The following is a 14,552-nucleotide window of genomic DNA, read 5'->3' on the forward strand; positions in this document are numbered from 1 at the left end:
GACAAACGAAAAGTATCATTTATCGTTCGCTCTCTGATCGATATCGATAGGGCGGCATGTTCGAAACTCGATTTTCGTTATTCTCGTCGAAAGAAAATAGCTGTGTTAAAATGGGAACAAGAGAGAGAGAGAGGAAAAAAATGAAACGAAAGCCACAGAGAGACGCGTTTATTTCTGTTGTAATACGAGGCAAGGATAATTATGACGGCGGGTCTTAATGGCTGCCCTCGTTTATGCGATAATTGCCAGCGAAACGAGCGCTTGTGTAGGAGCGGACAGCTTCTTTCGCTCGATTATTTCGACATTTTTCTCCTTTTAACCGTATCGCGATAGCTTATTCGCGGGCAAGTCCGCCGTAGCGAAAAGGTTAACAAACTGCATAGGAGATTTCCATAAAGATAGTCGAAGAATCGAGTTCGATAATTGCGAATTCGAAAAGTAGAAAGTCTTTCTAACCAGTTTCATGGGATCAGGATATCTGGACGTTGGATAATCGCGCGACAACTGACGCAACCGGATGATCCTTCTCGTTCGAATCAAAGGAAAAAGAAAATGGTTCGAGCCAGAGATCAGGCCGGACGAGATTCCAGCAACGGCAGATGGGGTGACCGGTTTCCCGTTCTCTTCTTTCTATACGATCGATCGCGTCGATTATCCTCGATATCCTCGATATCCTCGGCCACGCGTGAAAATGACGCCAAAGACCGCCACTCACCGTCCCGACGTGGAACGTTTCAATCTAACAGCTCCTCTCTTCTAGAAAATAAACGGAAAATAACAAAGAATTGCATTATTTTTGACGCTTCCTGTATACATGGTGCTCGCACCCCGGCGCGATGGGTAGTAGTGACGCAAAACGCGTCAGTTATCCGTATAGCAGAAGGCGTGGGTGGAGGAGGATGCCGGCTACGTAAAAGGACGAAGGAGAAGGGATGAGCACGCGAACCCTCGGGCACCGTCCGACATTTGACCTCAACACGCGCTCTGCACCGGTTTGCACCTCCACCATCACCCTTCCCCTTTCTACCTGCCTCCTCGCATAATCCACCCTTCGTTTTCCGCCTTTTCATCCTACTACATATGTACCACCAACTTTTATCTTCCTCCAATCTTCTCAATCTTTCTCCCTTGCCTCAGCAATTTCAAATTCGTTATATTATAGTAATTTCTGAATGTTCACGCGGGTTGTCATTCGTCGTAGGGTGAAATTGTTCGACAGGGTGGTCGAGAGTCTGGGAACAGGTAGACGGTATCAGGAGGATCACGTGGCGGTGGGTCGAAACGCATTGGCGGTGGCTGCTGAAGGAGCGGCAGCTATCGAGCCGAATTAATTAAGCCTCTGTAACGTCGACCCACGAGGATGATTATTAACCTCTTAATTAATTGCACGCCCACCCTTATGGTTAAACCTGCACCTTCCTCTTGTTTGCTTGCAGACGGCCATATGATCAACACCAAGTGCTCTTCCTCCCACAACAGGCGGGCCCTTTGCTGCAAAATGTCCGTCGAATTCGACAGGTTCCTCGACAGTGGCCGCAAGTGAGTACCGTTTATCAATTTTTCTTTTTCTTTTCTTTTAGCCTCGTCTCGATTCTTCGATCGGAAAAATAAAATTGAAACTCGGGGTATATTTTTGAGGAACAGAGGGTGCGGCAGGACCGTCGAAAATTCGTGTTTGGATAGGGAAGCACGATGCTCGCGAGTGAAAATATTATTTTTGGTAAATCGTCGGCTAGAAAAAACACGTCTAATGGGCCAGCGGTCGTCGTCGCGAACCAATTACCGCGTTTCGGCCCTATTCCCTTTCATAATTTCATCTCTCGAACTCCATCGTTTTTATTTATTTTCCCGACCGTTCCACGTTTTCAAAACTTGCCGAAATGGAATTTTAACGTGTTTACGTTACCCGCCTGTGTACACACTTCAATCGACTCCGTTGATCGTTGGTCACTCTTTTCACAGAGAAATGAATATTTCTTTTCTCTCTTATTCCGAAGTCAATTGGTTTGATTTGAAAACTTTTGCTTTTGAAGATATGCCTGCTAGGCTTCTATGTAGCTTTCATGGAAAATTGTGGAAAAAGCGAGGCAAGAAAGGAAGCATTTCCATGGGAAGTTGAGTGGTTGGCTACCGAAAACAGCCTCCGTAGGACATTTATCAAAATACTTGAAGTGTGTGTCCGGGTACTTGACGTTAGAAAAGAGGGGCAGAGTGTTTTGAAATTCTTTCCAGCAGTAGGCAGTTAGTTCATTCACCGTTAACCAAATATTTTTCACTCGAATCACCACTTAAATCCTACTCTCAACTTCCAAATAAACTACTACGAATGTATTTAGAAAACGTTAATTTTTCAAATTACAAAGGAAAAATCGTTTATTACTCGTTGCTTATGGGGTGACGAGTCGATATTTATGGGGTGGGGTTGGTCAGAGTTGTAAGAGGCGGATACGCGGTAACTGGCTTCCCGTAGTCGGATTAACAGCTGCAATTACAGCTTGTTCTCCACTCTCGGCAAGGATCGCGTAGTTGCTCTTTGATCCTCTCCATTTATCGCGGTTACATCGTCGGTGAGCTGGTTTAAGCGTTTCGCCGCTGAACCGGGTAAACACTCGGAACATCCGGCGTCCGAACAGAGGGATTGTTATGGGAAAAAGCGTCGCCGTCGCGTCGCGTCGCGTCGTCTACCGTTCGACTGACTCCCTCCCAGAACCAATAGCAATTCTCTCCTTCCATTTACAAGATTGCTCGAACAACGAAATATTAATTAATTCATCATTTTCCTCGTACGATCAATTGTCGTTCTCTGTTCATGCCTGAACCACGTGGTCCTGACGCGATCCTCTTCGCTTCTTTTCGATCGGTGGTTTCACGTGCATCAGGAGGAATCCTTTTGTCCCGCATCTCAGGGCTTGGGTCCTACAATAAGGAGGAGATTGTGTGCGGTAAAGTAAGGCTGAAGGTTCGTGAGGAGGAACAGGCAAGAAGGGATTAACGAGCAAAGGAAAGAGGTGTGCACCAGCTGGTCCTCCGGTAGACGATTCAATCTTCCTCCTTTCTCTTGCTTCTCCTTTCGACGCAAAGCCAGCAACAGAAAGAACAGCATCACCAAGAGAAAAAGGGTAAAGGAGTGTGTCTCGAATGTCACATGCGGGCTCCTTCCCTATCCTCTTCCTCTTGTTCGAAAGCCCCCTTCTTCATCTGCATCTCTAGTTTCTTTCTTCTTCTTAATTTTCTTTCTTTCGCCGTTTCGGTGTTCCGCTCGCTGCATGATTTATCGTAGCACGGAAACTTTTATACGCTTTCCGACAGGTTGCTGGAAAGCCGGTCTTATTGGTAGTACGCGTTCGATATTTGTCGGGATATGCATTCGGTGCAGTGATTTGTGAGCCTGTTGTCGTTTCATGTAGGCGATGGTTTTTTTTTTTGTTTTTTCATCTTCCATCGATTTTTATTGGCAATGGTACACGAGGTTTTATGGCCCTTTGAAATATTACGTTGGGTGCTTGTTGCTTTCGTTTCATCTTTCACGGCGATTAAACGAAGGGTAATCTACCTTCTACTCATTTTATGCTCGCTTTCTTCTTTGCAATTTGAAAAGTTGCGGATGCAATTAGCATTGTTAATTATCGCTCCGATTGTTAACTTATTCAACTATTAAGTGAAAGAAGGTCATCGGATATCCCGGTCCAATGGTTAAGGCAAATTCTAATTAATCGTCCGAACCTGTTAAATTAGCGACGTCCGACCGCGATATCTTAATATTTTTCTGAAACGACGGGATTCCAGCCGGGCTGAAATTATCGCCGACGATTTTGCACCTCGCATCGTCCAATTATGCGAGCGTTTTACATGTTCCCCGTTTAGTTAGATCGGTGCTATCGATAAAGAACAGCAGCGGGCATAGCCGTGCCGCGAATTTATGGAATTCCTCTCGGCCACGCAGCTGCGCGCACCGTGAAACGTCCGAACGTTTCCAGGCCAATTCCCCTGGCTATTTACGAGACATTGCTTCTTCCTCTCCTCGCGATTCCTGCTCGATATTTCGCGCGATTTGCGACCTGCAACGTTGACGATCCTTACCTCTACCGCTCGATAGATCCGATAGATCCGATAGATCCGTCACGCTCCGCTACGTTTTCTTTGAAAACTTTCGAATCACCCGGAAGATATTTTATTTACTCGTAGCAAAAAGAAAAAGAAAAAGAAAAAATTCTTGATAGAACTTATCGTTATCAGTGATCGCGAAGCAAATAGTCTTTGTGTAGGCGAGGCAAGGTACCGATAACCAAAGAAGGCGAAACCGACCGTGCTGTTTGAACGAAGCGATACACAGGTATCGTTGTGTACATAGAAAATCGCGGTTAGCCTCGGCTCGAAACGCGATAAGACAAGCTGAAACGCGGCACGCTGCTCGTCAACCGATTCGCTGATCCTTTCACCAAAGCCCTGCAATGGAGTACGTACACACAGCGATACCCTGTTGCACCTATAAATCATCGGTATCGTCGTTACCGATCAGAATTTCTATGGGTAACAACAATGGAGGAAACGGCGGCAGCTGATACCCGAGGTCCTCGTGATAGCGCGTTTTCGCGCCAGCCTGCTTCTGCAGGAAATTCATTTGATCGCTGGTAATTAATCGACAGGGTGAATATTTAATTACTTTAATCGTAATGCGAAATGGTTCGGAAAAATCTTACTTAGCTCGGAGAAAAAAGTATTCGGTATTTTATCCTCTCCTTTCTGGATGGGGAAAAAAAAGTGTACGCCTAAAGGCAGTTTCGCACGAGGCGATCTCGTATGTTGGTCACGCGACCAATTATCGAGAACACGATGAAAAACTTTATACAACCTGATCGATCGTCGTCGACCGGTTGTCGATGACTCCATCGATCCACGAGCTTGCTCGAGGTAACAACTCGAAAGCAACGCGTCCTTGAAGGAACACGCTCGACTTATACGTACTAATTAGCAATATTGTAATTACCGATCGTTCCTCAAGGTACTTGGAGAAACGAAGCTTCGATTCTGGGACAGCCTGTAGACTGTAGACGCGTTCAGGGTGCGGTCGGTCGAGGTTGGACGCGGATAATCCGGCGTGCACGCTTTCCTAACTGACATACGTGCAATCAGACACGCCTCGAGCAAAGGCTCAGGATATCCTGCGCTGGATGCTGCAATTACCGGCAAAAACTGGCAAAAAACTGGCTCCGTTGCTGGACACGACCAAGTTTCCGAGCAACGTTCGCGTGACTCGGTGTTATGCTACACGTAGGCAGCAGGGTTGCCGAGGGTAATGCCGCATAATAAGCGTTTAGGGACCACCCCGTTTTCTTTTTTCTTCTTCTCCCTGTCGTTCCCTCTTCTAAGCCGAGTTGTTTATTTATCAATAGGGAAATTTTCATCTGGAGCCGAGCGACAGGGCTCGTTTAAAATACCTGTTTCTTACGCGTACGTGTCCCATCGGGGCTGGCAGGTGTAGCGTCGTCGTCTTTACGTGATACGAATTCGGTGATACGAGAATCGTTCCGGGAATCTCGAGTTAGCGAGCAATATTATTTCTCCTCGTGGAAAATAAAACGCGGAGGAGGATTGTTCACGTACGAACGGGCTGGCTACTCGCCAGACTTGTCTTTTGTTCTTTCCTGCACGCGACCAGCCTTTCGACTCGATATACGCGTCGCAGAAATGGTAATGGCCGATTGGAATGCGTCTGTTGTTCGTTCACCACGTTTCATGCGGACGTTGACGATGTTCCTTTCTTTCTTTCCTTTTTTTTTCCCCTTCATTTTTCAATGCGACAGATACGCGGAGCCTTCGATACCGCGTACCTCTGTGTACGGTAGCGTTCGATCGAAGTTAACCAGAAGATAGCATTGGCTTTAGGGTTTAATATCGGCGGAGAGTGCTTTTTTTCACGCGTACGTTTCATCGTTTCAAGGAGATTTATGAAGCGGGTTTGATTTATTACCTGCTAGGGAGACGAGGTTACCCAGTATCTATGGATACTGTATCAGAAGTTATTGGGCTACTGGATGATGTAGGGGAAATACGAACAGAGAGTATTTTTACTATGATAGAGTACGATATGCTTTTAAATTTAAAAAAGCATAGGAAAGAAATTTCCAATGGGAAGGTACTAGTATCGTTTCAAACGGCAGCTTCACGATCGATCGTTTAATCGATTTGACCCGACGTCATCGCACCCAATTGATTTAGATGACGCTGCTCCGTTCGACCGTCAGCCTCACGATTAGTCGAATCGATCGTTGCGTAACGATACATACTGTTTTTACTATCTCAACGCGACCTACATTCTCTAGCAATTTTCGCATCGTTCCTTTTTCTTATCGCGAGTAGGATGTACTTCCTTTTACCGGAATTCGCAAAACAAAAATAGATCGATGTATCATTTAGTAAAGAGAAACTACGTCGAAATGATACATCGATTTGTGATTTTGCGAGTTGCGTCGAGAGTATAGAAAATAGGAAAGTAGACAGGGGGTTGATCGTAAGGTTGCTGAAAGGATTAAATTAAGGGATCCAGGTGGATCCAGTTGTGTTGTAGAGGAGAGTGCGTGTCGCTCCATTTGCAGATCCATCGTCGGTGCATACTCTTTTTGTATGCACCGAAACTGGTTTGCACCTGATACCGGCTTCGCGATCGAATGACGTCCTCGTTCCCTTCCTCTTCATCTTCTTATTCTTCTTCTTTTACCTCCGCCTCTTCTTACCCTTGTTCCTTCGGAGCCTCTTTTTCTTACGTCGCTCCCGTTTTTGCTTGCTCCTTTTTCCACGTTCGCCACGTTCACAAAGATTTCGCTCACGCGAGAACCCTCTCCCTCTTCTTCTTCTTCTTCTTCGTCGACCCTTTGATTTATTCTCTTCGAAACCGCCCCGACGAATTCGTCCGGTTCTCGCAGCGACACAGGACGCTGAAATTGGCGGGAAAACGCGTTCCCGAACGGTTGCGACACGATTCCGCGAGGATGCGAAAGAAACTTGACGGTGCAAGGGTTAACGATTGCTCTTGCTTGGTAGCCGAAGCACACCTCTCTCTCTCCCTCCCTCCCGAGGCTATGATCCTTCAAGGCTGTGCACACCTTTCTTCGATCCGTTAACCAACATTCGGAAGACAAACTGCCTCGGCAGTCGGCTCACGAGGGGGGACGAGATAAGCGAATTAATGTAGGTACGCGAATACCGAGAAACGAAAGGAAACGAAACGAAATCCGCCGATGCAATCTCGCGAATTCATCGAGCATCGCCTACCTCTCTCTCTCCCTCTCCCTTGTCTTCTCTTGGCCAGAGAAGCTGAATGGAATCATTCATGCGAGGACACGTTTCACGTTCCATACGGCGACCCTCGAGATACGACGACAGCTTAAAAAACGAGTACTCAGGGTAGTCGACTTAGCGTTGCGGCCAATCGGACGATACCGCTTCTTCTCCGCCTTATCGTGAATTCCTGGAACATTTTTATCCGGCTGGCTCGATGCCAGAACGCGCGAACCTTCTCGGCTTTTCAAATGTCGTTGCGATAAGTTTTCGCGTGGTTGTTACCGGGTCGCATCTGTTCGTCGATCAGGTTGAAAAATATGAAAGACAGGGATCGATAGAGGTAATCGGCGCGAATCGAGGGCAGTGTTTTCGTACCACGCGACGTCTCGAGGAGAGGAACGTCTTCTGTGTCGCGAACACTTGGAAGGCAATTTCTGTTATCAATGTAATATTCTGCAGCGCGAGGCCCCGGAAATGGCTCGTTGACTCTCGCCGCGCCGCTCATTGCTACATCCGGCACGATGCTTGCCGGTACACAATATGTATAACTTGATACACTCGAAAGTGGAACAAAAGAGTTCCATCGAACGTGTTTCGTCCTGGCTTAGGTGTGCGCAACTACCCCGATAATTCGACTACCTTCTCCCCTTTCGTCTCTCTGTTTATTTCTTATCGTTCGTTTCGTTTCCAAGAGAATGCGAATAAATGAAACTTGAATTGGTTCAGATATCCGTGAATTAAAATCTGACCGGCGCCGGCGCGCGCGGCGCGCGCGGCGATTGCTTCAGCGGGGCCCGTTGTTTGGACAGCTCGGATATTGGCCGATCATTCTTGCCTCGCTTTCCATTTACCGGTCGTTTATCTTGCCGCCACGCCCTGCGTTTAAACGCCGCGCCGCGCCGCGCCGTCCGATATATATAGGTATCTTGCAGCTTGGCCAATTCGTTGAAACTTTCTATCTCGGTAGAAAATTCGAGTACCTCTAGACTCTAGAGTCTAGAGAAGCGGAAAGAAGGCCGCGGTGACTCGCTGGACGAAGGGCGTTCCGCGGGGACGAATGCAATCGTATCCGCGTAACAAAATATCCTCGAGGTTGGAGGAGAAAGAAAATCTTGCGGTCGATGCGTAAGTTTGGCCTCATTGTGTGTATCGGGTGTCGAAAAGTTCGACGTCCAAGACCCACCTCCGATTCCTTCCCTTTCTCGAAAAGAAACTAGCCTACTTCGTCTTTTTATCTTCTTAGCCCTTCTCCTGGAAAGTGGCTCTCGAACGAAAACTGGACAATGCGAAGGGAACTTCCTTCCGTTGCTCATTCTTTCGAAAGTTTCCAAGACTTTGCGTCTCTTTCCTCGACTTTCAACTTGTATACACATAAGAATCACACGGTCCATGTTTATCAGGGAAGTTTGAACTGGTCCACTAGACCTTTGAATCGTCCATTGGTCGATGGTGCCGCTTAAATGGTCTCCGAACTGGCGGCTCCAACTTTCAGGGATCACTTCGGATCGAAGTGGTTCGAAACTTGCTTAATTGGAGAAGTAGTCTCTAGACTACTTTCCTATGCAACGAAAGGGATTTTCATATTTTTTTCTCCGGGATGCCGATCGGATCGCAACGGCCGATTCACGAGATGTGCAACAACCTCTTGACGGTTATGGGTTTCGGGATAGTTACTCGGTCGGGCCCCAGTTTAATAATCAATAATTTGCCCCGGTGAGGCCCCGGGGCTGCACGTGCACGGATCGTGCCGCCTGCCAGATTTAGTTACGTCCCTCGCTGGCGTCCGCGCGCGCCACCCTTTCGGACAATTGTTTCGCCTCGCCCTTGCTCTCCCTTCGAAAACTCTGTGCTTGGCTCTTTATCGCGATCGTTTTATTTGACAAACAACGCCCGAGGTGTGCACACACTTCCTCCACCGGCTGATTTTCGGAATTTTACGGGGCCCTCGGTGCAATCTTCTCGTATTATTAGTAGGAGGGTACGCGGGTACACGCGAGGAGGTTCCTCCAGCGATTTTAAAGAAATTGCACTCCGAACACGGTTAAAGTCGAAACTCTATCCGTGGATCGGTTAAAGGGAAGAAGGAAGCGACGGTTGACTTGGCAGGAGGGAATCGACGACAGTCGAGAGTCCCGTCCGGCACGATTTTGCCGATAAAGCGTTGCTTCCGGTCTCCTTTAGCCGCACCTGTATCCAGTGACTAATCGAGCCAGTGCGGCGTCTGCAAGATGTTGCGCACCTTCCATCTCCCTTTCCCTTTCCCTTCCGACCGATACTAATTGTCCTTCAAGATTCCTCGAGCGCAATCACGAGCCTCCTATCTCTTCTCTACTTTTTCAACTGCTTTCGAATAGTTTTTTTTTTTTATTTATATCGATAGAAAGCCACGAGATCGGAACAAAGGGTAGCGAGTTGTGAAAAATGAAAAGGTGGTTGGTTGGCCGAAGGGAGAATCGAGTGTCCATCGGTAGCCGGTGATAATGGAGCGAGATTATTCGAGACGGCTCGTTACCTTTACAAATCGAGCCGTGTGATCGGATCCGCGGTGGATACGCGCAACAGGTGAAATTGCACGTAGAGAAAATTGCCGATTCTCCATCTTCTCCCTTTCCTCTTTCTTTTTATATTTCTTTTTCCCCTCGTGATGGCTTTCGGGTCCGATACCCAGCAGAAAATGCAACTTTGTGCGGGTAATCAGTGTTGCAATCATACTCCGAAGAACCCCTTATTCAGTCAAGCCTGACAACGATTTTTACGCTCGACCGTGCATCACCTTCACGAATGCAAATTCTCTGTTATTCTTCGAGAAATATTTCTACCATTTTCGAATTCCATTCAATTATTTCGCAAGCGAGAAGATCGAAACGCCTCGATTAACCCAGAAAGTAACTGGATCTCGCATAAATCATCCCGGATCTGGGATCCGAGACAGTGTTTGAAATCGGCACCGTCTGCTACCAGTAAAGTTCTTCTCCTCTATGCTGATTAATCTTCCAGCAGCGATAAACAAACGATGGATTGCGCAATATAGAAATCGAGCCTCGTCGTGGTGATTGCGTTCGTGCGGTGATTCTAGATAGGCGGAGAGAGAGAGAGAGAGAGAGAGATCGATCGTTGGTCCGGCAACAACGTGTCTCGGGCCCGTTTTAATTTTCTATCGACCGGTAATCTCGACCGGTGGACGCACGAAGGCGATTGCTTTTACACGAAAGGGTCGTGATCCCGACTCGAATCACGATTTAATCCATGACTCGTGATTGCCACGCCCGGATCGAGAACGTGCGGCACACGTCAGCCCTGACCTTTTCGATACTCGTGTTACCAATATCGATACAACCATATAACGATCCGTCCGTATACTAGCTGCAATTGGAATCGAACAATTAGGCAACTGCACGTATCGCGAACTTAATTATCGTCTCATTTCTTTTGCAATCATTTTTTATCATTGTCCGTGTATTATGAAAAACAACTTTTTAACTTGTATCTCGTTTAAAAACAGGCAATGAAAATAATGAAATACTCGAATTCACCCTCGATGGATAACGTACTTGTTTCGCAGTCATGGGGGTAGGAAAGTCGATGGGAATTCGTTCGAGAACAATTCCCACAAAAGCTATCGCGCGAGGCCCCTTTCGTTTGCGCTTCTCCACCCCTGCGTTGTTTGGGCTCTCGGACGTAACGCATGCGGCCGAGTCGCGTGTCGCTGCACGTGTGACCGAGAGTCCTTTCGCCTTTTTAAGGGCCACTGCCACGCGTGGTTAACTGCCATGGGTTCCCACGATCTTGGATCCACTTTCTGGACAATCCCCGTCGCGGGAGTTATCGCGAACGGGGGTTGCTCAGCCAGCGAATCGTTCTTCACGCATTCTGCCTTCGCTATACGAACACCCTGCGCTTCCGGTTGCCCGGTGTTCGCTTGTCTCGTAGATGGATCTGCTTGCTGCTTGTAGATATAGCCAATGGAATATTCTTATAGGGCTTATAGGGCTAATTGCTTTAGTTTTCGAGATATACTGTATTAAAAATAAAAATAAAAATAAAAATAACAATAATTGGCAGAAACGAAACAATGGTCAGTTGGCAGCTGGTAGGTGCTTTCTTTTCGCACCTCCAGCCCCGTTGAATCGACCTCATTAAGAGCATATACGAAAAACACTGTCCTGGCTGTCGACTTTCGGCTATTAACCGAGCAATCGGATCGGTCAACGCGTTGTGAAAGTCGAAACGAGACCGTTTTGCCGGAGAAAAAAAAACGCGTCGATGCGTACAGTGTTAATCGATTGATTGCCGTGAAACTTGTTCTCGGGTTCTTTTCGCGCTACGCTTTCACGACAAGTTGATTCGAAGACGTTCCTTATTCGACGGAACGCGGTTACTCGATTGGATAATTGATTTAATTAAAGAATCACATCAACAAGTGGATAATTGTTTCGGATGATTAAACGCGACAGCAGTGCATTCGTTCGCCGATCCGAATTTAACTTAATATTAACTGGCGTAATAAAAATATTCCTTTTGAAACGGAGTAAAAATAAAAAAGAAAGATAAAAAATAGAGGATAAACGGAATTCCGAAGCATCTTTGAGCCGTGTGGCGCGTTGGAAAGCGTTGTAAGGTTGCCCGCAACTATTTTTCTTACCACGGATCGTTTATTCACGCACGATCGAATTCCGCGGTCGGGGTCTGGCTTTTCGATACAAAGAATCGTTCGATGGATATCGCGTCCCGTCGATCGAGCCACCACGAAAAATAGAGTAATCAGGTCAAGTTTGCGCGTCCGGTTTTCAGCCACGCGAGCACCGTTTTACACGGTAATTAACGGCCGAGGCACACCCACGACTCATTAAGCCTGACCAGCTTGGATGTCAATTTGCCGGCTCGTTGCTCGTCGAACACGCGCACGCGTTACACGGCTCGGATCAGTTTCCTGCGAGTAGCTACGTTTCAAAGAAGGTCGATTCTTTCCCCGGATACGATCGAATTCGGTTAGATCGATCATTTACCATCCTATTCGATTCGTTCGAAATGATTATTAACGAACGAGTAGAATGAAGATCGAGGATCGGGGTTTAGATTCGGATTTACGGATCGATTCATCATCGAATAACAGCGTATCGCCAAATTGCTCGGGCTAATGGTTTCCGATCTTCTCCGAGAAAGTCGAGTTTAATCGATTCCCGGGCGAACTGATCTCGCAGGGGGTGACTCGTTCCTTTCCAGACGCGGCATTTAATTAAACCTGGCGTTTCGGATTTTTACGAGTTACCTTGCCGCGGATCAAAGGATCCGAAGTGTCGAAACTCGCAGCATGCTGCCAAACCGGTTCACTTACATTTTCATTTTTTTTTTTTCCTTTCTTTCACCAGCTTTAATTAAGTAAGGAAAGATCTTTCGATGTACCTACATTGATATACATAGATTACAAAAGTAAAAATTCAATTAATTCTAGAAGAAAACAAAACGGGAAGCACCCTTAACATCATGCAAGAAAAAGAAACTTTGCGCCATTATTTTTTGCCACCTGTTTTTCTCCAGCTTCCCTCTAATATATATGCAGATTACTGGTGCAAGGCGTTCAGATTTTACACAGAGAGAACTCTGCTTTTTCTCGCAAGCGCGTTAGATTAGAACGCGACCCAAGGACGGTTAATAAATATCGTTCTGCGGTTGGAAAGATTTTTCCCTGGCGGTGGTAAAGTCTCGACGGAAGTAGCTTCCCTTGGCAAATTTCAAATTAGTTTCGAGTTGGTTGGTATAAATGATTCATGTGTCCTGGTTCGCCTAGCCTGGACTTAATACGTATGCAAATCAGTAGCGCGTTCGTTCGAATTTCCAGCGAATAGAGGATCGAGCGAGAGAGCTCTCGGTTGTTCCCCGTTTACCTGCATCGTACCGGGGGTTGAGGCTTATTCATAGTCTGGGAGGCACGCGTAAAGTGGAATGAACGAAGGGGGAGGACCGGTGATACGCGTTGGAATCTCGATGTACGAGCGGATGGAAAGGTTGATATGTAGGAAATTTCGTGTCTGGGGAATTGGAGATGCGTCGCGTCGTTGACTCGACGTTGTATAGATTATTGAAGTGAAAACTTCTTTAGGCGCGTTGAACGGATTTTCGGTAGGGGAAAATCTTATGGGTTCCCGTCACCGACATGCTCGAAATGACGATCTACTGCTCTGGTACCAAACTGGCGCACGCGCTATAAGGGTAACGTGTTGTGCAACATTAGTGCTGTGTACAGTAAAACCTGGATAAATGCAACCAAGATTGGAACCCAGTGGTTGCATTTATCCAAGCGAGGTGTCGAATCTCGGGTTACACGCGTTGACCAGCCAAGCGTGAACGTAGAAAGGGACAGACAGTGGCGGAAAGAGAGAGGTCCGATGATGAAAGGAAAGAGCCGAAACGTATCGGTGTGACTAATACTAATTCAACTATAAAACTTTTTTATTTTTGACTTTTTTTTAATGAAACTTTTACCAGCGGATTGGTGACATTTTTCTTATTAAAATGGTACCAAACACGATATAGTTTCAATTATAATTACTTACTTGCTAAATTAAAGGTTGGCGAAAAGCAACAGAGATCGAAATCAAAACCAGTTGCGGTCTGGTTTCAAAGATTTCATTTATCCAGGCAAGATGGCGATTCTGGGCATTTAATGTTGCATTTATCCAAGCGAGGTGTCGATTCTGCGTCCGTACACATGTTTTGTATTCAGCCGACATGCCGATTTTTTTTTTGCATTGTTATTTTCAAAAATATAATGGCAAAGTTTGATTTTAAATGGTACTATATATTTTTCTTTCGATCATTTGATAGTGCTTTTGAAGTCGAATTCATTAAGCTAGCATGTATACACTTGATTTTCATTTGTTTTCGAGATATTGCGGTAACAAAGGAGATTTTTCACGGGAAAAATTCACTTCAGTCGGAAATATCAGCAGGGGTCCTGTTCGCGCGTGGTCTTAAAAATTAAATTTAACTAATTTTAATGATTTTAACTCGCACTATACGAACTCATTAATTACGTAGATTACCATACATTTCGTCAGTACGATTGACACGCATGTTCGCTTAAGTGAGGCATACAGAAGAAAAGGTTCAAATGGGACTTTTCTTCTTGTTACACATATTTTCACGCACACAGCTGCAGTATGCACCCCCTTCGAGATACTGACGAGAGGAAAGAGCTCGGGCCCATTGATACTGGTATGGCGATTTCATAGTTTTAAGTTTTCACTTCTGTCCACAGTCCCCATGACTGT

At 46.3% G+C, this 14,552-nt stretch overlaps 1 protein-coding gene across 2 annotated transcripts in view; it reads left to right on the forward strand.

The window, feature by feature from the left end:
- fng (Fringe glycosyltransferase) overlaps positions 1-14,552 on the forward strand; it is a 41,868-nt gene that overhangs the window by 7,661 nt on the left and 19,655 nt on the right. For both annotated transcript variants that reach the window (XM_034319513.2, XM_034319514.2), the window contains exon 4: positions 1,437-1,539. In XM_034319513.2, coding sequence (XP_034175404.2) covers positions 1,437-1,539 — 103 coding nt within the window. The remainder of the gene's footprint in view (positions 1-1,436; positions 1,540-14,552) is intronic.

The sequence above is a fragment of the Osmia lignaria genome, chromosome 13 (genome assembly GCF_051020975.1).
Source record: "Osmia lignaria lignaria isolate PbOS001 chromosome 13, iyOsmLign1, whole genome shotgun sequence".
Classification (NCBI taxonomy): domain Eukaryota; kingdom Metazoa; phylum Arthropoda; class Insecta; order Hymenoptera; family Megachilidae; genus Osmia; species Osmia lignaria.